Source organism: Strix uralensis, chromosome 5 (genome assembly GCF_047716275.1).
Source record: "Strix uralensis isolate ZFMK-TIS-50842 chromosome 5, bStrUra1, whole genome shotgun sequence".
Lineage (NCBI taxonomy): Eukaryota > Metazoa > Chordata > Aves > Strigiformes > Strigidae > Strix > Strix uralensis.
This window is the reverse complement of record NC_133976.1, coordinates 12,358,861-12,384,287: the sequence shown is the minus strand read 5'-3', so window position 1 is coordinate 12,384,287 and position 25,427 is coordinate 12,358,861. Positions and strand designations below refer to the sequence as shown.

General features: G+C 35.5%; 1 protein-coding gene across 3 annotated transcripts in view; it reads left to right on the top strand.

The window, feature by feature from the left end:
• Window positions 1-25,073, top strand: part of GNAI1 (G protein subunit alpha i1) — a 37,182-nt gene extending 12,109 nt beyond the window's left edge. For 2 of the 3 annotated variants that reach the window (XM_074869873.1, XM_074869872.1), the window contains exons 3-10: window positions 8,675-8,717; window positions 8,797-8,938; window positions 13,570-13,727; window positions 15,517-15,645; window positions 20,512-20,641; window positions 21,847-22,000; window positions 22,926-23,140; window positions 23,242-25,073. In XM_074869873.1, coding sequence (XP_074725974.1) covers window positions 8,675-8,717; window positions 8,797-8,938; window positions 13,570-13,727; window positions 15,517-15,645; window positions 20,512-20,641; window positions 21,847-22,000; window positions 22,926-23,116 — 947 coding nt within the window. In that variant the 3' untranslated portion in view covers window positions 23,117-23,140; window positions 23,242-25,073. The remainder of the gene's footprint in view (window positions 1-8,674; window positions 8,718-8,796; window positions 8,939-13,569; window positions 13,728-15,516; window positions 15,646-20,511; window positions 20,642-21,846; window positions 22,001-22,925; window positions 23,141-23,241) is intronic. The other variant, XM_074869874.1, reaches the window with a different exon arrangement.
• Window positions 25,074-25,427: the final 354 nt, after the last annotated feature.

Here is a 25,427-nt window from a genome sequence, read left to right as displayed (position 1 = left end):
GATGTGGCATACGTCCAGCAGCTAGCATGATTACTACGTGGTTTTCCTTTTTAAATGTGCATCCATTCCCTTATTTAATTTCTGGCATAGGTAATAGGTTTATTTCCAAACTTTTCAGTCTCGGCTTGTCATGGTCCCTCTGGGTTTGGCACCTCACCTAAAGGAAGCTACTCCTATATCTTAACTGAAGAAAATGCTTCAAAGTACAATGGCACTGTCCCTCTAAGGCAATGATACTGTTTTTTAAGAGTTCTCTTGTACATTCTCAACAGATGCGTCTTTTAAAAATAGATTCAATTCCAAGGTACCATATTTCCTTTTGAACGTTTCACAGTTTCTGAAATATGACACTTGGGTTTGTACTGATACGGTCCTTTATAGCGAGGCAATGAGTCCACAATATGGTTATGGTGTAAGTGATACACATATTGATAAATGGGTTCCTACTAGCAGTAGCTGTACAGCCAGTAATTGGAAGCAGTTGAGGAATATTAACTATAAGAACAATTTTGAAGAGCTAAATATTTTTATTCAAAAGCGGCATGCATTCAAGTGTGTTGTACATAAAACTGCACATAAAATTTCTGCTATGGTGTCTGCTTATCACATGCATCAAATTCAAAGCCAAAAGATTTCATAAAAAGATATTAAGCACTAATAGAAAATTTGAAATAGCTGGAAAGTCAATTCATACTTCTAAAGATATGAATAAAAGTTAACCTTAAGGTCTGCAAAATGGAGTGTGTGCTCTCTTTGTTTCACCATAAGCTTTATTTTTTAGAATTCATTGAGTTCCAGAGGTTATACTGAATATAAACCCTTGCTTTTTCTTTGTTTCAGTACTAAACTAATTAATACAGTCTTTATCACTTGCTTATGTGTTTACTATAGTAATAGCCTGGGTATCTAAGAAACTTAAAGCAGTTTATTGGAGGTCTAGGCCTGAATAAACACACAGGATGCTAACATGAGTTAATATGTGTTTGCTTCTTGAGGTAACATTTTATATTAACAGTTTTCTTAAATGATGTTTTATATATAATATATTATTTTGTTGTGTCCTATGGATTTCAAATATCTATGAAGAGCAATACTGAAGGCATAGGAAAGAAATAATTAGTTGTAATTAATTCTTGATTTGTTAGAAAATTTACAAAAGTGACAGTGGCTTATAGGTTTAAATGGTGCTGCTTCTGTAGAACTAAGCCAGCATGCAGATACTGAAACTTTGAGAATTATCTCAGATCTTTTATCTGAGTCAGTGTCATAATTTTAGAATCTGTCACTCCTGTGGTTTCAACCAGTGATGTAATCTGGGGTTTACACTATTGCTGTATGGCTAAGTTACTGAAATATTTTCTTCCAGGTATTATTCACACAGCTTCTTTCTTAACACATTCAAAGCTTCCTGGCACATTCAAATCCCAGTAGCTATGGAAATTCCAAGACTAATGCCACCTTGTAAGTAATGAGTACTGTCAACCTTTGGTTGACTGTGTGAAAACAGTTGGGAGCGGGAAAAGGAACATAAACCCTGTCAGTGGTAACAGCTGCCCAAAAATTAGAAGAATACAAGGTGGTGGTAGATAAGAAGTGTAACTTCTGGGTGGCTTCAAACAAGGGGAGTGAGGCCACAAGACACAAAAAAAAAAACCAAAACCAAACAGGGAGATGAAGGGTGTGGGTTCTGGTGTCAGAAAATGTTTTATTTAGTGGTCAACCTGTCTAGTGGATGTGTAGCAGCAAGTTTTCATTGTGGGTTTCTTGTACTAGCATTGATGTATTTTGGATACAGTAACAATGATTAGCAGCTTGAATTCTAATTTAAATCTCATGTCTGTTAATGTGTCATGAGGTGATTAAATTTAAGAGGTCATAATTCCAAGTTATCTGCTTGCCGTGTGCTTTTGTAAGAGATTACTGGCCCCATAGCAGAAACACTAGAAGTCACTGGGCATTTAGCTTGTGCTGTGACCAGTGGCAGCTGAGGAACAGGCATCATTCATCGTGTGCTTTCTGCTGTGAATAACATCTGACAGAGGATTGGATTGGAGAGTTGTGGGGAAAGGACTTTACAGTAGGTGAATCCACCAATCTACGAGCCAATGTGTTTTATCTCAACTTTCCCATGTGTCTCTATGTTTAAGGTAATCTGGTGCATGTCTCCTGTTTTCACAGTCTGAAAATCTGACAAGCATCCGTTGAACATTCTATGTTAATTGCTTGTGTCTATACTTGAGCTCTCTTCTGTCAACATACAAAACTATTCTACTTGTTTGTGGGTTTTGTTCATTTGTCTGACTTGGTACTTCAAAGCCAGCCCTGTTCTAATCTTCAGTTTTTATCTAACTCTTCTCTTAATCTAGTTTTTTCCCCAAAAAATTTAGTCTACATTTTTTTCCGTGTTAGTGTTTCAAGGAGTATATTTGTGCTATTAGGAGTTGTTGTACTTGACAGTTGGTTTCCTCCAAAAAGGGATACTCTGAACTTAAAGTTTGCATTGTGTTTTATTTTGTTTGTATTTGATTAGTTTCTCCAGTAAGCAATTAGCAAATGCTTCACAAGGTAGAAATGTTACTATTAAGATCTCAGCACTTACAAACAACAGTTTCTGTGCTTGGGTGCATAAAACATTTGTTCTAGAAATCTGTAATTCTGGAATGTTTGCTATGTAGGCAGTGTGTGGGATAATAAATCATGAGACACTGAGTAGTTTAAAGTAACATTTTTTTGCTGACCTGTTATTTTTAATCAAATTATAAAATACTTATTTCAATTCTCTTTAAACACAGGCATGCTCCATTTGGAAAGTAAAAGAATATTTTGAATCTGTCTGAAATGATGTTTGCTACAATTTCATGATAGTGAGTCATAGGATCATAGAATCCTTTAGGTTGGAAAAGACCCTTAAGATCGTGTCCAATGAAGTCTGTCTTTTTTGTATTTTTTAGTAAGTTCTTGTGGAACTGGCCAAATAGCAGTTTGGAGAATCATATATTGCTTTAGCTGTTCCTTAAATTTATTTGAGCTTTGCTAGCCCTATTCGGTTTCTTCAGAGTACTATATGTGAGGTTGGTCTGTTAAATGTTGGTTTTGGTTGGTTTTTTGAACATGAAGATGCTTTGATTTTTACCTCTATTTCCAAACTTGAAAGTTGGCTTTGAGAGAAAAATTATAATACAAATTAAGTCTCTCTTATTAGCTGAGCTTCAGATTAACTGTGCCATGGATGGTGCAGAAGGGGTAGTCAGAGGCCTGGGTTTAGGTGCTGGGTATGAATTCACTGAGTGCTGTCATAACTCATGCTGGATCCAGGTAAGTGACTGCTTTGGATGGCACCAATACTAGCTGTGGAAGTATTGACATGTGAAGGTAGAGCCTGGTTACTAAACTTTGAGGCAGAAGACCCGTCAGATTATAGTAGAATCCATGGAGGAAAACGTGGTTCTGCCATTTCTTGTGTTAAATTGTGCTGATTAAGTTGGACATGCTTTGCTTCTACACTTTGTCAGTCTGTATAATGAAGCATAAGGATCTATCTGCTTTCTGGCAGGCAGGTGTGGTAAGAGTATTAGACTTAGTTGAAGTTATATTCCTACTGAACTATGAGAATAAAAGTTTTAAAATTGGATTTTTCATAGGATGTGTTGCCCTCTGTTTTTTTTTTTTTTTGCTGAGGAGTGCGTAAAGGACACAAAGTGTGCAAGAGATGAAAATACTCATCAGTTATTAAAACTTTCTTTTGTCAAAGTGATGACCTAACAGTTAACTTAAACTTGCATTTAAAACTAAGCAAACAAAAAATGCCCACCATTCTTACAAATTCAGAACTGATACACTGCTGTTTTTCTAGTGAGAGCAGAACTGTCATGTCTTTTTATTAATACTTTTTATGTTATACATAAATAGTGACTGAGCCAATAAAGACTGTCTATTCAAATTATTGGCAGTGGTGAAGCTGAAGTCAAGTATCATTCTTAAGTATTAGGCAATAAATAGCATCCTTTACTAGATGATTGAGGAATATACAATCAAGTCTGTCTAAATTTGGGTAGGGTTTGTCTGTGACAGTACATCTAGCTCTGACATTTTATATGCAGCTGTCACTTGAACACTGCTTGCTCCTGTCTAAAACTTTCTAAACTAGAGTTAGTTCTCATTTTGCTTTATGGGCAACTTACACTGAGATAAAGGAGGAAATTTTACAAATGCATCCATCAGAAAACCTGTCTGAGCTCTGCATTCAGGAGTGCAAAAATAATGACTCTACTTTTAGTATGGGACTGAAAGGTGTAATTTTTTTACATACTTTGCAGAGATTATTAGGCAAGCTGCAGGCATTTTAGCATGCAGTTAAAGAAAAAACCCAAACCAAACACAGCTGTTTCTATTTTGCATTAAATAAAATGGGGGAATGCATCTTCCAGGAACTCACTGTTGATGTTAGGTACTCTGTAATAAATGACTTAATTTTTTTTCGTACTTGTTATGAGTGTTTGTGGTTATGTTACTGAGAGACCCTTTATGAGAATTCTAGGTATTTGGTACATGTGTATTCCAGCACCGTAGAGAAACATGCATATCTGACTTGAGAAGAACTTAGTAGAAAGTGTATTACAAAACAAGTAAATTTTGATACTGTGACTAGCCCTGACACTGACCTGCTTGGTTAGTCAAATGTGGCAAATTTTTAACAGACCACTTCACAAGATTATGTAAATTAAATGCTGTTGTAATATTAATAGCTCTAAAATTGATGTTGAATGCAGGGTATATACTTCAAATTGTTTGAATAAAAATACTAACCCAAAGCAAAAGACAGTAATTTCATTCATAAAGCTAATCTTTAAACTTTTGACACCTATTTGTGCTTAAGTGCATAATTAGGTATTTACAGATTAAGTGTTAATTTGGTTTATAAATGCTTTGGGTGTCACGATAACAAATCATTTTTGTACTGTTGTCTGTTTATATTAATATACTGATATTGAACTTGCATGGTAGCTCAGAGTCTGAGAACTGTTGCTACTCTATAAAGAAACTTGCAAGTTTATAAAAAAAAATGGTCTTTTACTTGGACATTAGGTAAAGATAGCATTAAGCAATCTTAGGTTGATGTTGACAGGCCTACTCTATTCCTTAGCTGCTTAATTCTTCAGCACACGAGCTTCTGTTGGTGCTAACACTTGTTATACTGTGTGTTGGAGGAAGTGAAGTCTGGCCACATCAGTAGCAGTGATGGGGAGGAGGTGGGACAGCTTTTGGCAGCCAGTCTTAAATCGGCTTGAGCCTGTCATGAAGCTACATATTTGGTTTAATAGGAGGAATATCCCAAAGGCATTACTGTACAGTAGTCAAAGTACAGAAATATTCTGTTATACTGACATCAAAAAATAATTTAAGTTGGAAGAAACCTCTAGAGGTCAACTAGCTCAACGCTTGGCTCAAACCCAGGCTAACATCAAAATAGATATGGTTGCTCAGAGCCTTTCCAGTTGAATCTTGAAGATCTCCAGGGCTGATTTTTGTACTTCCTCTATGTGCAATTAGTTCCAGTGCTTAACCTCTTCCATGGGGATTGGTTCCCAGCCTCTCCCTTATACCTCTGTGAAACTGCCTGTGCTGCAGCTTCTTGGTTGCCTAACGCCCCCCCCCCCCCCCGCCCCCCAATCTTTCCAGGATTAAAAAACCCCGTTACGTGTAGCTTTTCCTGTTATGCCATGTGCACCAGCACCCTCATCCAGTAAGTGACCTACTGGTTTTTGTCTAGTTTATTAGTAGCTCATTTACTGTGTCCTGAGGGGGGTAACAGTACGCAGTACTCAGATACAGCATCATGAATACTGACTGCTGGGGAATAACCGCTTCTTTTGACTTGTTGATTGCAGTTTTGCCAGTGCAGCAGTGGTAGCTGTTGGCCAGGGTCAACCCAAACAGCTACACAGCTGCTTGATCACTCCTCTCCCTCAGGATAAGCAGAAAATAGAAGGAAGGCGAGAAGACTTGTGGATCACGATAATGACATTTTAACAGGGAAGGCGAAAGCTTACACAAACAAGAAAAGCAAAAATAAGAATTAATTCCTTGCTTCCCATTGGGAGGCAGATGCTTGGCTGCTTCCTGGAAAGCAAAGTATCAGCATGCATAACGGTTGTGTGGGAAGAATCATAGAATCATTTAGATTGGAAAAGCCCTTTAAGATCATCAAGTCCAACTGTTAATCTAACACTGCTAAATCGTGTCCCTAAGTGCCACATCTACAGGTCTTTTAAATACCTCCAGGGATGGTGACTCAACCAGTTCCCTGGGCAGCCTGTTCCAGTGTTTAACAATCCTTTCAGTGAAGAAATTTTTCCTAATATCCAAACTAAACCTCCCCCGGCACAACTTGAGGCCATTTCCTCTTGTCCTATCACTTGTTACCTGGGAGAAGAGACTGACACCCACCTTGCTACAACCTCATTTCAGGTAGTTGTAGAGAGCAGTAAGGTCTCCCCTGAACCCCCTTTTCTCCAGGCTAAACAACCCCAGTTCCCTCAGCTTTTCCTCATAAGACTTGTGCTCTAGACCTTTCACCACAGCCACCCCTCCAAAGACTATGACAAACAAAGGTTAAGACAAACACCATAAACACAAATGTCCACCATTCCTCCTTCTTTCCCCGAGCTTTTACTGCTGAGCACGGCATCCTGTGGTATGGACTATCCCTTTGGTCAACTTTGGTCAGTTGTCCTGCCTATGTCCCTTCTCAGCTTCTTGTCTGCTCCCAGCCTGCTCGCCAGGGTTGGGGACAGGGTGGAAAAGAGAAAAAAGCTTTGATTCTGTGTGTGCACTCTTCAGCAATAGCAAAAACTCCAGTGTGTTATCAACACTGGTTTAGCCACCCAAAGCACAGCACCACTGGGCTGCTGTGAAGAAAGTTAACTCCATCCCAGCCAGACCCAGTGCTGCAGCCTGGTATGTGGTTGACCTTCATTGCCACAAGGGCCCACTACTGACTCTTCAGGTTGTTGATCTGCACAGTTTTCTGCAAGGTTGTTCCCGAACCCATTAACACCAAGTCTGTATTGTTGCATGGGTTATTCTGTGCCACTTGCAGGACTTCACATTTGTCTCGGTTCACTGTCATGAGATTCCTGTCAGCTCAGTCCTCTAGCTTGTTGAGGACCCTCTGTTCTCCAACACTGTGACCACTTCATGGCCTCCCAGGCTGATGTCGCCTGCAGACTTGATGTGGGTGCATTCCATCCTGGCTCTCAGGTCACTGATGATGATGTTAAACTGTATTAGCCCAGTATCATCTCCTGAAGATTGCCTTCTCTAACTGGCTTCCGGTTAGATTTTAAACTGTTGACCACAAACCTTTAAGTCTGGCTGTCTTGACAGATTTTCAGACACCCTGAAGTTGATATTTGTCCAATTTGGTACAAGGATGCTATGGGAGGTGGCATTGGAAGCCTTATTAGAGTCAAAGTAAATTACATCCAGTGGTGTCCTTCATCCCCAAAATCAGCTGTTTCCTCATAAAAAGTTATCAAATTAGGTGGAGTTTGCACTTTGTAAATCCATGCTGGCAATTCCCAATCATCTTCTTCTCGTTCATGTGCCTGGAAATGACTTCCAGGAGTATTTGCTGTGTAGGTAGTCTGAGGATCAGGGTGAGGCTGGCTTTCTCATAATGCCTCACATTCCCCTTCCTGCCCATTTTTTGAAGATTAATAAATACAACCTTTATCAGTGGCTTCCCGTGGTCACAGGGACCTCTAAAGAAGAGAGTTTTCTTTGGTTATATTGGAATTGGACAACTGATAATTTGTGTGCACCTGTAGACTGTGTGAAGATTATACTCACTTATACAAAACCATACTGAGAAAGATGAAATGTAAGAGGGAGAATTCAGCATAAGTCACAGACAAACTGGGAGCATGCTGTCTGAAGGGATTAGCTCTCAGCTCTAAGAATTCCGTATTTTTTTCAGAGAATGAGGTAGACTAAAGAAAGTGAAGGTAAACGAAGGTGGTTGAGACAGCAAAAACTGCATTTTTTTTTTCCCCTGTATGCTGACACACATACTGATTGTTTTTGTAAGTTTTGTATTTTAACATAATGTTGTTTTTTTTTTTTTTTTTATTTGTTAAGCATTGAGAATGGTATCAGCATGTCTGGCAAATCTCATGCAATCTGTTCCAACAAAAAGTAGTCTGACTGTGTTGGTTTATTATTACAAGGACCAAAAGATGGTTGCAAGGACTAGAACCCTGAAGAGTTTGAAAATGTTCATTTGCAACACTGAAGACCATTATACAGTGTGAAGAACTCATAAAGGAGGTTTTTGGTTAGGTGTTGATTAAAAAGGCAGAGGAATTGAGCTTCAGACCCCTTTGAAGTTGAACAACTGATCATGTTTGCATTAGAAACACCAGCAGACTCTAAAGATTATGCTTGCTTCTATAAAAAGAAAAGACTTTTTAGAGCTGAATGATTTGCTCTTAAAATATCTTGATTTTGAAACTGCTAGCTCAAGATACATTTTGATATTAAAAATTAATTTGTAACAAATGTACTTTTAACTGTTGAAGGTTTTTATATTGGTTAGGCATTTGAAGTGTGGAAATTAAATGTATTTTCTAAGATTACTAAAAGTCTAATGAATTTTCACACACTTATTTTTCAGGAGCTGGTGAATCAGGGAAAAGCACAATTGTCAAACAAATGAAGTAAGTATGGTGAAATACTGTGATAGAGAAATATTTTTTTTTTATTTGAATAGAGAATTTATTTTTTTTTCTTCTGTAGGATTATCCATGAAGCTGGTTATTCAGAAGAAGAATGTAAACAGTACAAAGCTGTTGTCTACAGTAACACCATTCAGTCCATTATTGCTATCATTAGAGCAATGGGGAGGTTGAAGATAGACTTTGGTGATTCAACCAGGGCTGTGAGTATTGAAGGACACACATAGTTGAAGTACACACACAGATACACAACTGAAATGTTAATTCATTTTCAATTTTTGACTGTTTCTATTTCCTGAAAAAATCTTTTGATATCCAAAAAATCATCTTCGTAGGTTATAAAGTTTGATTGAAAACTAAGTGGCATTGGTCTTTACATTGCAAGGTGACCTACAGAGCAATCAGCACTGGGTTGATTCACAACAGCTATTTGGTTTAGATACAGTTCTCCAAATTCTATCTAAATCTGGAGAAATAAACATCTGAGTTTTAAGGAGTTTTTGAAAAACATTAAACTATGCAGTCATGTCTCTTTATTTGTATGGACTAGTGGGCTATTATGTTCTGTAATTCATTTAAGTTAGGCATCTTCATGTTCCTTAAAAAACACAGCTTAAATAGGTAAGCATCTAGCTATTGTCTTCACTTCTCTATGAGGTCATAGGCACAGTGATGCCTAAAACATGTCCAGTTTGTGAGCTTGATCCTGTTTCATACTGATTTCCAGTGTGGAGGACTTTATTTTACTTGAAGCAGACACATGGGGGTAGCCCTGCTGCTGGTATTCCATTTTTCCATGATACCATATGGACTAACGATTTTTCCCAGGAAATAGGAGACTTTTTCCTAACCTTCTCTGCACCTTTTCCATCTCATTTCATCCAGTGTCCTGCATACACATCTCTGATGGGTGTATTTGCCATTCCACCTATTGAAGCTGGTCTGCGGAATTGATTCTTTGGCTTATTGCTTCTCCAGTCCTAACCCTATACTGTTACCTGGGGTGACCCTGATTATGTCCATGTCTGGTCAGAAGGTTAGATGCTCTGTATCTCTCTGTAAAATGCTTAACTTAAGTGGTTTTGCTTCTCTGGTTACAGCAGTACACTCTGTGCTGTAGTGCTGAAATTGATCACCAAAGTTGTTGGTCTGAATAGCACTGAAACTTAGTTTGGGATGTGTGCTTTTATTTTCTTTCTATAGAAATCAATGCCAGAATATGGAATGCTCACCAGTACAGTTTTTGAAGCAGGAACTAGACACATTATGGCTTTCTTGCAGGAAAGATGGCTTTTTTGCTGTTCATGTATTGAAATAAGTATGTAAGGTAGTCAGAGGGATATTTTGTCATAATTAAGTTCTTTCTGTTATGTTAAAGTTGAATTACAGTTTGGAAGTAGAGGAGGGTCTTAAGAAACAGCATGTAAATTCTTCATGACAAAGTCTTGTGGTCAAGATTTTAGTGACTGCTTAAAAAGGAATTTATAATTATTAGAGAGTATACCTTCAGTGACCTTGTGAAATGCGTTATGTATGGTTGTCATAAGGAAGACAAATGTTCATAACATTAAGTAAGGTGGGTCATAAAGTTGTATCTGAAGTCTAAATCTGATTGGCAGTTGTGAATTATTAGTTAGTTTTAATTTTGCTCTTTTGATAGTTGTTATTTTATGTACATTAATTCTACCTAAAACCTCTTCAGTTGTAACCATTACTAGTAAAAGCTTTGTTTTCATTGGTTATTCCTTTCTGTTGTCTTCCCTTAAGGCCAAAGTTTTCCAGGGCAGCAACAGTATCTTATCGCATGTTAGTTCAGTATTTGTGCAATGAAGTCCTCTCTGGAGTCTGGCAGTTATGTTGGAAAGAGGCAGATGGTAGACCCATGTTACTAAATACATAGTAGGAGAAAACGGAGGAGGAGTAAATTTAGGTGTTAGATAAAATGACTAACAAGAAGATTTTGAGGGCTGTTTTATATATGATATAAATTTGATGGTTTTTGATTCTTTTTTTAGGGGTTTTTTTTGAGTGTGGGGTTTTTTTTTTTGAGAGCTATATAAATGAGGAGTCAAACTTTTGTCAGGGTAGCTGTTCATCCCTTTGCACTTAGGCAGGTCTTGGTGGTCCAAATGCCTTTTTCAGAGTAACACTGCTATGGAACATCAGTGTTAGATTTTTGCTAATTATAAGGTCAGAAATGGAAAAAGGAATTCAGAGCTTGTGTTATACATCAGTCTCACTTAAAAAAAAAAAAGTATCGTTATTCCTTGATTATTATAATATACTCTTTTAAATTATATTCTATTTTATTGTAATTATGTCGTTTTTCAGCAAAAAAAGCCCTTAGAACGTAACTCCTGCTGTTACATTCAGGCTCTTTTTCTTAAATTTCTTAGGGTTTTACTCTAAACGGGATAATTTTGTTTGGAAAATCATAAACTCTTATTTCTGTCCGAAGACTAATGGTAAAGCAGTGAGTTGAACTTTTTCTTTTTTAAAGCTATTGAAACAAGGGAGCACAGCAGCAGCTTCAGTACTGGTCAGTCTCAAGACTCTTGTATCTTCCTTTGTCCTACAGGACATTTCAGTACTCAGGTAGAAACTGTGTTTTGACAGACGTATAGTGAATGTGCTTTAAAGGACTATGGACCACTTTCTGAATGTGAGATTTGCTGTAATTAGCTAGAGAGATGGGTAAACTAGTTTCTTTACATTATCTCTGTTCTGAAATCTGGTATAAAAATTATGACACCTAAAGAGGAAGCTACCTCATTCCAGTATAATTAAAGAAAACCATCTAGCATTGGTTAATAACGAAAATAGGACTTGATCACTACATACTACATCCCTGGTGGTTTCTATAGTACTTGCCATCCTTAGAGAAGGGAGTATGGGGGTAACAGAGACTGCTTTTTATTTTAATGTTTAGGCTTCTAAAAAGCTGAAACTGATTCTCGTTCCACCTCCCCTTTCCCTTTCCTCCCATTTTAGAGCATGTAGATATTAGAGTTATTTGAAACAGAGTAAATTTTGTATATTTGAAAGTCAGACCATGTTAGGTATAAAATGGCATAATTAATCATGACAAAATTGACTGTCAGTTTCTAAGCTGTTTCCACCATGTGTCTTAATATATGGGCTCTTCCTCAAGGTCTGCTACTTCTGTGAGTTGTAGGTCCTTGGCATTTGCATCCACAAACAATATTCAAGACCAGAATTGTCATTCAGGTTTCTTTTATGCAGGCGTATTGCTCAAACTACAGTCTGTGTGATCTGACTATCGAGTCCTTTGATCTTTACTGCTCTGGTTTTTTATGTAATTATTAGTGCAATCCATTGAATTTTTATTAGTTGGCCATAATTTCTCCTGTGCCTGTACAGTAATCAGTATTCTGTTAATTTCACAAATACTCATTTTTAGATTTGTTACTACTGTAGCTTTCAAAAGACTTTGAACTGTGTATCAGATACCTGTTGTTCATATGTGTAACTACATACATATAGTTATATATAAATCTCTTCAAGTTTGCATTGACTTGACTGAACTGTAAGCTTTTAGCTTTCAAGCTGTGAATATCAGTATTAATCCATCTGTAAACAGTTTCCCTGTTAGCTGTCATAATGATTATGAAGTCCACAGCAGACAGTATCTTTAGAAGGATCATTACTTTCTGTTCTTATCCTGAAAATGTTTTTTCTCACAGCTTATTGTTTGAACAGCAAAGGTGACAGAACCGGAGTTTTCTACAGATTTGTATCTGTATCTTCACTTAATGTTTTGTGAGAATAACCTTATATGTTGCTTTCTTTAATCCTCCTCTTTCTTGAAACACTTTCAGTTCTCAGCTGATGTGCCTAAGTCTTTTTCTCCTTACTCCTTTCCAGTATCATCTGTTCTCTTTCAATTATTGGACAAACAGTACATGCTGTGGGTAGCAGTTACAAGCCACAAGTACGCTGATTTTTCTGGCTCACATACCTTGGCATTAGATCACATACAGCAAATAACCAAGGTCAAGCGACTACCCACATGAGTACTAATGTGGATCTCTTTACCCAGCTGCTATCTTCTTTTTTCCAGTGCCTTACAGGTCTAACATTTTTAAGTTTCCTCAGTCAGAATTGGATGAATGTTAGCCAACTGGTCAGATTCTGTTAAAGGAGACTGGTGGATCGACATCCTGTAGTCCATTAGCCTCACTCTCACAGACAGTCATTATTTGGTCTCTTAAAACTCTTGATGTTTGCTTGATATTGCATTACCTAGGAAACTTGGTCTCTGTAGAATAATTAAGGTAATGGATATTTGTAACTGATTTATCTGAAAAGGTTTTAAGAAGGATTTTTCTATTTCCTGATGCATGCTTTGGGAAGAAATGATCATTTGTCACTTTCAGAGTTGTTTTTTGAAGCTTATGTGTTTTCCTCAGTCGATCAATATACATCTGCATTTCTGAAGGTTCTAGTATGCATTGTAACCATTGTAACCAGTTTGTGATATTTGATAAGCAAATAAGGTTAGTGTTAGACTTGAGCACAAAATATGTTACTAGTGTTTATAGAAGCTTAGTTCAAGTTATAAAGACATCAGAAGAAGCTTTATCAGCTAATGAGAAATTTGGTTTACTAGTCTTTTTCTATTGTTGAAAACCGTGGGAATTAATATCCTATGAAGACCATTAAAACCAATTGTTTTCCTTCACATTTTTTTGTTTGGTCACATTCACATTTACTGGGTTAAGAAAGTAACTTATTTGCTGAATATAGTTCTTAGGTGATAATACTTCTGTTGTATTTCTCAACCGTCTCTCCCCTTTCTGTTTACATCCTAAAGGATGATGCTCGTCAACTCTTTGTGTTAGCTGGAGCAGCAGAAGAAGGATTTATGACTGCAGAGCTTGCTGGAGTTATCAAGAGACTGTGGAAAGACAGTGGAGTTCAAGCTTGTTTCAACAGATCTAGAGAATACCAGCTTAATGACTCTGCTGCCTAGTAAGTACTACGTGACAAAGATTCTCTTTGTCTTGTAAGTAATAGATAAAGGAATACAAGGGAAGTCTCATCTTTTGAAAAATTCTGCTCTCATGTAGATGGAAAATTTAGAAGTAAATGGACAAAGATATTGTCTACTTGGGTCAAAATGCTCCCAACTGGGCTTCAAGGGTGGAAAGGAAGAGGTGTAGTGTAATTACGAATTGGAATCGTGTTCTGACCAGTTTCATCCTCTTGAAGATAAAAACTGCTTTAAGGTGCTTTAATAGCATTTTTATTACAAAAACATGACTCAAGTACCTGTTCAGTATCTGAACGTGTCCCAGAAGCTTGATTACGTGATGTGAATCTGTATTACCAAGGACACTACTTTCATGTTCATAATAGTTTCTCTTATGGTTCAACATTGCTGCGTTTTCTTTGTTAATTAACGGTCTGTTAGAAATACATCGAGCAAAGGTAACAATGGGGATGTGTCTTCTGTGCTAGGGTACTTCATTAAAAAAATAAAATAGGAATCAAAGATGTGAGAAATAAGATGTGATGACAGCAAGTAATGGTAATTCAGTCAAGGAAAAGAGTCCATCGAGGGAGAGGTAAGATGTTAAAGAATGGCATAGCAGTGATACTGGCCTAACGCACAATTTTTTAAAGCTTTATCATTCTGAATTAATTTGTAGTGCTTGAAGTTAGTTTTCCCTGTCCTTAAAATAAGGTACTTCTGTTCTTTAGAATAACCATACATAGATAAACAACATGCAGGTGAGGTAACTGAGAAGACTACTGGAGTAATGTAATCTGGAGTAATGTAATTACAGGCATGCTGAACTAATAGAAATGTGATCAAATTGTATTGAAATAACACTGATAGTTCCAGCATGATTGTTACTTGTTTGCTGAAGTTGTTCTAAGCGTACAGAGGGTAGACAGCAACAAGCTGAGGTCACGATGGCAGATCTCTTGACTTAAAAGATAGCACTTGTATAAAATTTCTTCAATATGGAGCACTTCATTTGGAGGATCACTTTACTCTGGTAACCTCCTCTGTTCTGTTTTGTTGTTTTAGATACCTCTGCCTCCATTTTCATAAGAAAACTGTTCTAGCAATACACTTGTATTCTTAAAATTGCTAACTTCTGGTTACAAGGAAAGAAGAACATAATGCCTTCCCTATTTGCTATAAGGAAAAACACAAATAATATTTGTATAGTTTTTAGAAACGCTGGGCTGCTTGGCCTGCATCACAAGGATTTTGGCAAGGAAAGTATACTATTGTAAAAAATGTGTGCGTTTAGAAATTCTCAATAGAAAGTTAATTGTTATGTATTAAGCATTTTCTTAAACACATTAATTCTGGCCCAAACACTGAGTTGTTCTTTTTGTAGCTATTATCAAATCCACGGTAATTTTGGACTTTGGTTATCGTTCAAAGTAACTTGTTGTTCGGTAGGTTACAAAGATGAAGGTGTTTTTCTAGTTAGTGCAAATAACATTGGTGTACGTGGAACCATGTTTGCATTTGGGGATTTCAAAAGAAGAATTCTTTGTAGTGGAGTCAATTGCATAAGTTTTCTTTCTTCTAGGATGAAATATCTTTTATGTCTCTAAAGCTTATTTCAGAAAACCTTGGAAAATTGAGGAGAATGATGTGTCTTTTTTTCTTAGAGAAAGCTATTTATAGAAGTCAAGCACAGTATAATGAATTGGACCTAGAACTTCTGTAATTCTTTGTAATTATCTTGTTATTATTTTATGAATAACTGAAAGCAGTATTTATTTTTACTTTCAGTTACCTGAATGACTTGGACAGGATAGCACAAACCAGCTACATTCCAACCCAACAGGATGTTCTCAGGACTAGAGTGAAAACTACAGGAATAGTAGAAACTCACTTTACTTTCAAAGATCTTCATTTTAAGTATGTAAATTATGCTGCATGTTCATCTGTCTGTTAGGGTTTCTGTAAAGTTCTAGAAGATGGACTTTCAACGATGTAATTTAAGAAATTTGTCTAACCACAACTTTGATTCCCCCCCCCCCCCCCCTTTTTTTTTTCTGAAAAAAATTCCCCAGGCTTGGCTTAATTTTCTGAATGGGTGTGGGAGTCAGTGGAACTCCTGTAATAACTCAGAATAAACGTGCAGATATTAAGTAGTAAATGCTTTGGTTTTATTGGAAGCTTTTTGTAAAGATATTTTATATGTAAATTAAATCTCAAAACATTCCATTTTCTGCCATGTTATATAGCTGTTCTATCAGATGCTTCCCTTTAAATTCACTTGGAGAGATGGAGGCTTATAAATGTTTGCTAGTGCTGTATGAAAGAGTAAATACATTTTCCTGAAGAACTGAATTAAAATATGTGTTGTACTTTAAGGTAGTACTTTATTTAGTGATGGGAGAATGTGACTTGTTTCCTGTGGTGTGGGATTTACAAAATAATGTTAATATTTTAAACATTTTATGTCCAAAGACATTCATGATGAAAGCCTAGGATAGTATAAATGTAATAAAATTCTATCTCCTACTGATCAGGAAGGATGAGAAGAAAACTCAGTAAAACTCACATTGCATCTGCATTTAGATTGTGTAGAGATTGTTGTCAGCATGTATGTAATATATTTGTTTAGTATCTTCATGGAAAATATTTTTTTCATGTAAATTCATAGCAAGTACTGTAATATTGATGTTTTAGGGCCATCAGTACTGTGGAAATATATTTTGTTTCCTTGTTTTAGGGTTTAAGTATACAAAATCCATATTCATCCATAAAATAATAGCTGGTAAATGGGAATAAATCTCTCACAAACCTAAGGAGAGTAGTCCTTAGCCAAGCCTCCAGAAGTCTTCAGAATTCTGAGGACCTACCCATTTTCACACTCACTTTCTAATGTTTCTTGTTTAGTTCCCTATTGTAGATGGGTTTAAAGTCTTCTATACGCTCAAAGAATTTGTATGCAGGTAGCTACTTCCAGTCTGTACTGATTATTAGGGCTGTTATGATCACAGTTCTATAAAGTCCATTACAAGGACATATGATTACACTGCTATAAAACGTGTAACTTCACAGCTAAATACTTCTGAAGGCCTTAATGTTGTACATTTAAACACCTTTACAGCAGGTGTTTAAATTTTAGGTGCCTTAGGAGATAGGCTTAATGAGTTACTGGAAGGACTTGAAGTATACTCTTACATAACATTGAAAAGAGCTTTTAAGATGAACTAAGGGCATAAAAGGCTTGATTATACGAAGATGAAGGTACATAAACATGACTAGCTGTGCAATATTGTGTACTTGATTTTTTCATTCTTTCCTGTTTTGCTGTGTGTGTTTAGATTCTCTGAGGTTGAGCTTCATTTTAGCCTTCTCTATAAAGTGCTTAGCATAGGTTTGATTATTGATTCAATCTAAAATGCAAATATCAAGTCATCTTCATCCTGTTTCTATAGACTATTTCAGAAGTTGAGTCTGATCATTTACTGTCTTCAAAGAACACTTTATTTTGTAGAAATATTCTTCTGATAATTAAACATTTCTTATGGACAAAGCATCTTAGTACAGAATTATAAAACATTAGCATTAGCATTGATAGAAGTAATGACTCCAATTTAAGGTATTGTTAATGTATCCAAGTATGAAATATCTTCCTATGGGTACAGCCATCACTATTTGAGAACCAAGTAGAGCTAGGTGGCTGACTTGCATTTATAAGTTGTTACCCCAGGACTTCCCCTCAAACATGTCTCTGAAGGTAAGGAACACTTCTAAGGAATACTTTTTTATTTTTAAATTTTAATGGGAGTAACTTTTAAAATGTTTTTAAGATGGCATTATTCCATTGTAGAACATTAAATGGGCAATGAGCATTGTCACTTGCATGATAGTATACCCAAGTAGAAGACCTCATTAGAGGTTATGATGTTTTTGACAGTTTTTGATCAGAAAGCGAAGGGTCTTCATTTGTCTTCTAATTTGTTTCCATCCCTACTTATTTTTCCTGTGTTTTTTATATAAAAATCTAGCAACTCAGACCACTTGAAGATTTCTAAAAATAACAACTGTAATAGAATCTCTTCAAGTGCAATTTACCTAGTCATGTAGTACAGTAACATGAAATCTGTATCGTTATCTACCCCCGCAATCTCACAGCCCCCGGAAAACAGGAAAAGGGGATAATAAAAAATACATGTTGGTTTTAATAAGTGTGTAATATGTGAGACTTTCCAGATATATATCATATTTTTGTAAACACTCACCCTGCCTCAAAAAAATATTTGTCAAATTCAGTGTCTTTCGCAATGCTGGGGACTGGAACGAACAGCTTGTATAGACTTAAAAAAGAAGTGAAAGCAATCATAATAAATATCTGGTGTCCTTTTGGCCTGTATCCCATTTTATATGGGTACTGAAATCATGTTCTTTGCTTAAATAGTCTGAAAGAAGCAGAACATAGCAAATGTAGCAACGCTAGTTTTCAAAAATGTATTGTGTTAATGAAACGACCCTGCATCAGTCCATACATTTGCACAATTGCAGATAAACCATTCAGAAAGCTATCTGTTTAGTATAGCAATATAACATAGCTTAGTAGAGTGTCTTCAATGCTTTGCATTTAGTTCAGTGATCTGTCTTAATGTGGCATAGTCACCTTGTAATCTCATTAAAGTCTGTTTTCCTTAAATAATGGCAAGTCACTAAAGCATTTCTCTAATAACTTCATTCTTTAGATAAGAGGGGTAGATTCAGCTGTTACAAATGTCAATTCTTTTAGCACTGCCTTGTATTTCTTTTTAGTTCATTGTAGATTCTGACTTACCTTGCATAAGCACAATATGGTTCTTTTGAGTAGTCAGACCATGGACAGTACTGTGAATTTTAGCACCTGAGGCAAGTGCTTAGTAGATGCTCTTGCACTCAACCCTGTGTGCACACCATCCTGTATTGGAAGGTGGAATCTGTAAATCATTCTTTCAAAACTTTTTAAAATTTATCTGCAGATTAAGCAGCTTCTATGTTTCAGTCTTTCGGGACTGTGACCTAACAGGCCTTGGTATGACTTCTAACAGGGCAAATGGAAAGCCTATGAAATTTAAGACCGCTTTGTTCAGAATAGTTAATTGTTCTGAAAGATACTTGCAGCCTTATCTTTTTTTTAAGAATTCTGTGTGCCGAGTAGTTAAGTTTTTTTCTGTATGCCTGTAATTTCTCTGTACTGATATCATATGGAAAAGAAGCTTCATTACGTAAATCAATCCATCAGGTTCTTCTAACTTGCTGTTGAGGTGTTCACTGTGAAACTGTAGTGCCACAACTTCATCCAGCACTAGAATTTAGTATGTAAAAATTTCAAAGATGAGTGCAAAAAGATGGCTTGCATAAAGAACAGGGAATTTGTTAGGTGCACTGTTAGACAACCCCCAAAAGAGACAAGCATCACTGGTGAAATCCACCATTGGCAGAGAGGCTGATCTGAACTGAAATGTTTCTGGCTAAAATCAATATCTGCAAATATGAACTGGAAATTACAATTCTGTGTTCTAGAAGTTGTCAGTCTACAGCATTTTCTCTCCCTTCCAAGGATACCTGCTGCCAACATAGTCTCAACAAGCCAAAATCATAGAATTCCTCTTGTGTAGACCTATTTTTCTTTACTTATTTTTGGTGTTCTTTGAATACTTTTTACTGCAGACTTTTATTAATACAGGTGTTGGTTCCCATCTCCCCACACCATGATTCACTGTTCATTGTATCAGGATGCTATCTGACTTGCAAAATACTTGAGTTTCCTAATGATATCTAACGAAAGCTCTGTCTTTCAGAGTGACTGTAGCCCATAATAGTTAGCAAATGGCCATTTAAAGCATTTAGCAGAGAAAAGCAAATCCATTCATATCATGCTAATTTGCTGATCCCGTTGAGTTCTGGAATGTGGTCTTTACCTCTTGCTCTATTTCTGTTAAGCTAAGAATTCAAAAGAAAGGAGACTCACCTTTATAGCTGAGTTTTCCCACGTAACTGCATTTCCAAAAAATGCATTTATTAGTGGGAAAAATTATTATTCTTATTATGTAACACTTATTTTATCTTTTAAGAGAATTTCAAAATTAATTCTAGGAGCTCTTAATATCCCATTTAAACATGGGCAGTTGAAAAATAGATCAAGTTGCATTTTGATTCAGGAGAGAGAGGAGCTGGAACTCACCAGGATTTAGAGATTTCAGATTAAATTTGAAAAAGTGAAAATTAGATTTCATATCTTCATATTCAGAATACTGAAATACCAATGATGTCAGTGCTACTTGTGTCCCACTTCCTTAGTATTGCATTAGTATTGCATTATTTTCAAGTATTAAAACAGACACCACTCTGCTCTTAAAGAATCTTTTGTTGATCAGTACCTTTTATTATTGTAGACTTTATTCATTTGGGCTAAAGGTTGAATAACACTTCCATCTAGTTTACATTTAGTAAAGCTAAGTCTGTATTTTTATTTTTTTATAGGTTACACTTTGTTAACGAAATACAGTATTGTAAATAATTAGTTTTGTTTAGCTTTCATCTCACTTCCTCTTGTTTTCTAAAATGTTGGAAGGCTTTTAAGGCTTTAAAATTGTTTTTTTAATATCGAGATATTAAATAGTAAAAAACATTGCAGATTTTTGTGCCTTTTAAAAAATTTTGTGGTCAGACTTACATAGCTGATAATTTCAGATTTTGGTGGTTAACATTCAAAAAGCTAGAAATTCCAAAGTTCATTCCCTGCTTTGCACTTCTGTTTTGCAGAATGTTTGATGTTGGAGGCCAAAGATCAGAGCGGAAGAAGTGGATTCATTGTTTTGAGGGTGTTACAGCAATTATTTTTTGTGTGGCATTAAGTGATTATGACTTGGTCTTGGCTGAAGATGAGGAAATGGCAAGTACCTTAATGTTGAAGAAGGGAATAGTTTTTGGGTAGAAGCTAAATATAAGGAAAACTGTAAATACATCTTTTAGTGTACTACTGCTTTATAAGATGTATGGGTTTGGTGTAAAATGTCTTAGAGGAATGGTGATAGAATTCATGCTTTCAGGTTTTGAAGTATTTCCTCAGATTCTTAGAAGGAATACTGAGACAAGTATTCTTCTCAGCTACGCTCTCATGTTTTAAAGGATGCATAAATTAATGAGGAGAGATTGTCAGTAATAAACATTTTAGTCTATGGATGCTAGAAGTATATAGTAAGAAATTGCTTGACTTACATGTTTCTACTTAACTGCATGTTTTGTTTTCCTTCCTCAGTCTTCAGTTTTTGTTTCTTTCTAAATGTGTTTCTCTGATCTCTTTCCATAGTTGCAGAAATTTCTCTTCCTTCTCCCTTCCAACCCTCTCCACTCCTTTTTCCTCTTTCAAGGTGTGACTCCTTCCATATCAGTATGCACAGAGTGCATGCTTTTTACTGAGTGGTGTAAAGTGATGCTTATCTATTGTGTGTGAATCATTAATAGACTTCTGTGCTCTTCCTCATGTTCTGCAACTTCTTATAAAACATAGTTTGGGGAGGAAAGAGAAATAAATAAAACCTTTCAAGTCAAGTGTAGTCAAAGAAGGTCATACTGCTACTTAAATGACTGAAGCTTGACCAAAGTACTTAAATGTTGGATATTTTTTCTACAGAGTTAAAAATTAGGGTAAGGGTTAAAAAACTGCTCATTTGATTCTCTAGTTCTATAGAACTATTTTTTTTTTTTCTTATACTGGAATTTTAGCTAGGTGCAGAATTTAATTTTCAATTTCCAGAAGATCTAATCAGTATAAGACAAATTCAGGTAACTCAACAACTCTTGTAGAATATCTGTACTGCAAAATGTCAGAAACTTCTAAAATATTGAAGAGCTTAAACCTGGAAATGAGGCGGGGGGGGGAGGGGGGAGGGGGGAGAAAAGTAGTTGCTTAACTGTTATTTGTTATTTGTAGTGGTCTTGGCCTCTCTGTATTTCCCTGTGGTAAAATGTGATTCTGTGTTCTAAAAACTTAGTTTTGTAACTTATCCAGTTCATTTGTAACTAATAAAATAATGTATCCCGATTTTACTACTGAAGTCTGATAAAATACAACGAAGTGTTTTTTTCCAATTACAGAATCGGATGCATGAAAGCATGAAATTGTTTGACAGTATCTGCAACAATAAATGGTTCACAGACACTTCTATTATTCTTTTCCTGAACAAGAAAGATCTTTTTGAAGAAAAAATCAAAAGGAGTCCTCTCACTATTTGCTACCCTGAATATGCAGGTATTGGAGGGGGTGAAGGTGTCAAGTAATTTTTGGTTAATTACCTCATTTTTCATGCAGAAATCAGGAGTAGTTTAATAACTCTAGGTATCTAAAATATTTAAATGAAATAAAGTTTAAGATGGGGGAGTTGTTTTTATGGATCACAAATAAAATCGTGCTAAATCAGATCAATCTTTTTGACTAGGTGAAATAATGCTGGTCCACTGATAGTGTTTACATGTTACTGCTGCACCTCTTTTCAGCCTAATTTATTTAGCCCATTCTTTTTTCTGATGTCCTCCTAGTTTTGTACTTGGATGTAATTTTTTTCGCTAGCAGGAATCCTTGAGGATGCATGAGAGTTTATTTGAACAGGGAGTGTGTATACATTTTAGAAGTAGGTGGCTTATTCAGGAAATATATGGCAAAAGAGTATGATTTCTTTTAACAAGTCTTTGCCTTTTTCTGTAGTATTTTCAGACTATTCAGTAAGTTCAGACTATTCCATTGTACGGAGAATAGCATGTTGGAGGTAAAAATCTTAGGAGAGATATGTATGCCAAATGTCTGTGAGTTTGGGAGAAACCCAAAGCTTTTAAACATGTAAAAATTGAACGTGAATAACTTGAATGAAGGAAGCAAAATATCCTAATCCAGGGAACAGTGATGGGTCATTAATGACTTGCTCCGTCTGCCACTGCAGTAGGTGGAAAGACTTCCTGCAGCTGGAATTGAATTGCGTCCTTAGTTTTTATTTTTAAAAAATGTGTCCAAAAGGTTCCTTCTGGATTTATCTGTAGCATCTTAAAGCAATGGCTGTGGAATTACTCCTCTTCAGGTTTAGGTTGACTATTTCCAAAGAACTATCTCCTTCAAAGATAGAATATGCATCTTGATCTTTCTAAGTTTGAAACCTGCTTACTGAGCAATTTTCTCCTTCTAGGATCAAACACTTACGAAGAAGCAGCTGCTTACATTCAATGTCAGTTTGAGGATCTGAACAAGAGAAAAGACACAAAGGAAATCTACACTCACTTCACATGTGCCACAGACACAAAAAATGTGCAGTTTGTTTTCGATGCTGTAACTGATGTCATTATTAAAAATAACCTTAAAGACTGTGGCCTCTTCTGAGAACAGACAAAAGGTTGTTAAATGGTAAATTATATGCCTGAAAACAGGATTTAGGCATTTGGAATAGGCCCATGCTGTGTAAAATCTGCATAGATATACTTAATTCTCTTTTATTTTATTTCTAGGTTTGGAGAATGACTTCGCACAATCCTAATCTGATTCTTTTTGAGGAGAACGAAATAAAAAATACGTTGTGCTGAATGATAGATCAGTACTGTACTTGCCTGTTTTAACAGCTTTATTTATGTTTGTCTTGTAAATTTAATTAGTTAACATTGAGATGTCAGTTGATTGTATGTAAACTTATAATTGTAGTAATGTATTTGTATAAACGTTGAACGGAATATTTTAGTAACTTGATGTCCTCTAAAATTTCCATGTTTTATGAACATACTCTTAGAGGAGACAGACACTTTTTGCCTTTGGATTATTTAAACATCTTGTAAAATTAAATTTTCTTTTCGTCTTAAGGGTGCATGCTGCCTTATTCTTTACTTTTGTTCGTAATACTGTATATGGCGTTAGCTTTTTTGATATTTAAAAAGCCTCATACACCTGCTCAGACTTAAAAGAAAAATAACCAATAAAACTTGTTTTTTGCCTTAAGTTTTGAAAAAAAATCTTTTTATAAATTTAAGATAAATGCAAAGATTATTTTTAAAATTTAAATGAAATCCACAGTTTATGAAATCTGGGCTTGCAGTCTTTGCAGGGCAAATGTGGCAACACTGAGAAATTGAATTTTAAGGTTCAACTGTCATTGAAGCTCATGGAAATGCACAAAGGAAGTTGTTAAAACCATTAATATCAATAAAAAAAGTGTGAAACTGTGGTCTTTGCTCAGTGGAGTGAATGACAAAACTATCTTTGGTTTGTTTTTTTTATAGACCATTAACAAAGGCTGGACTTCAGAGTAATATTTTTTTTCTGCTTACTTAAGAAGTAAAATCATGTTCTCCTTAAACTTTTTGCTATTTTCTGGTAATAAAACTGGTTTGATAATTTAATAACTATAGAAATATTAGGTTCTCCTACAAGACATGACACAGTGGCTTCACAGATTAAGGCAATTTCCTGTTGCATATAAAAATCTTCAGTATTTTGGATAAGGTGTTTTAATGACTTGTAAATGCTGGTTCTTTAATTTCCTTTTTAATTATAACTAAAGTCTCACAGTTTCTTTAAATAATAAGTTAAAGAATATGATTTTCTTCTGGTTATGCTTTCATGATGTGATTTGTTATCTTGGGTACATATCATCCGTTGCCTTATGGGTAGTGCCAAAACTGATTTTTTTTATACAGATTTTAAAATGAATAAGCTTCTATTTGTAAATAAGTTCATGGATGGTTGTCTTACATGTATGTCATCTAGAAGATACAAACGTACCAAACATGGAAGTATGATTTTTCTATAATTGTTAAAATATTTCAGGCAGCTACAGTACATCATAAGTTCTGTGAGAATAAGTCTTTGAACCTGTTGCTATTTTTCTATATTATCTTAGCATTTATGTTCTTAGAAATGTTCAACCAAAATATTTAAGTCAATATTCTGTTATTTAATTTTTGAGTGTATGCGTTTCATTTAAGCCTCAGCTTGAGTAAAACTTGTCTGCACTTATTCTTTAATGCTTCCTTTGTTAGGTACAGAATTGCTAAATGTGTTTCAAAGGAAAGATTAGAAAGGAGATAACTTACTACTGGAGGTTGTTAAATATATTCATAAATTATGAGCTCTTTTAGCAGTTACAGTAAGCAATCTGTATATCCTGGGCTGCTTTTAATTGTAATTTACAGTTCTGGGTACATAACTGATTTTAAATCTCATTGAACTACTTTGTGGAAGTTGTATTTACACCTACATTTAAGTTGGTTTTTGTACTTAATGTAAAACAAGAATTGGGATTAATCAAATTACATAAATAAATTAAATTTTGTGCCTTGCTTGAAAGAAATGTTTTTCATTAAATGTGCTGATTAAAATCTTTTTGCATCCATCCTGTGGAGATAACTAGGTAGCAAAAATGAGAAGATAGGAAGTCAAGAGTAAATTCAAAAACTTTATGCAAGGAACAGTAACATGAAAATGAGCATAAATTGAAGATTATTGATTAATTCATGAATATTTTTCCTCCACCAGTGTTCCTAACACCTTCAGTTTGAGAATTTTTGCAATTTTGCAACTGGTGTTTTGTAAAGTATTTACATCTTAACACAGAACAAAATTGTGACATATTTTTGCTTGCTAGTCCAGGCAAATAAGACTGTCTTTCTGACTTGATGAGCAGACAGCAGGTATGTTTCCTTAT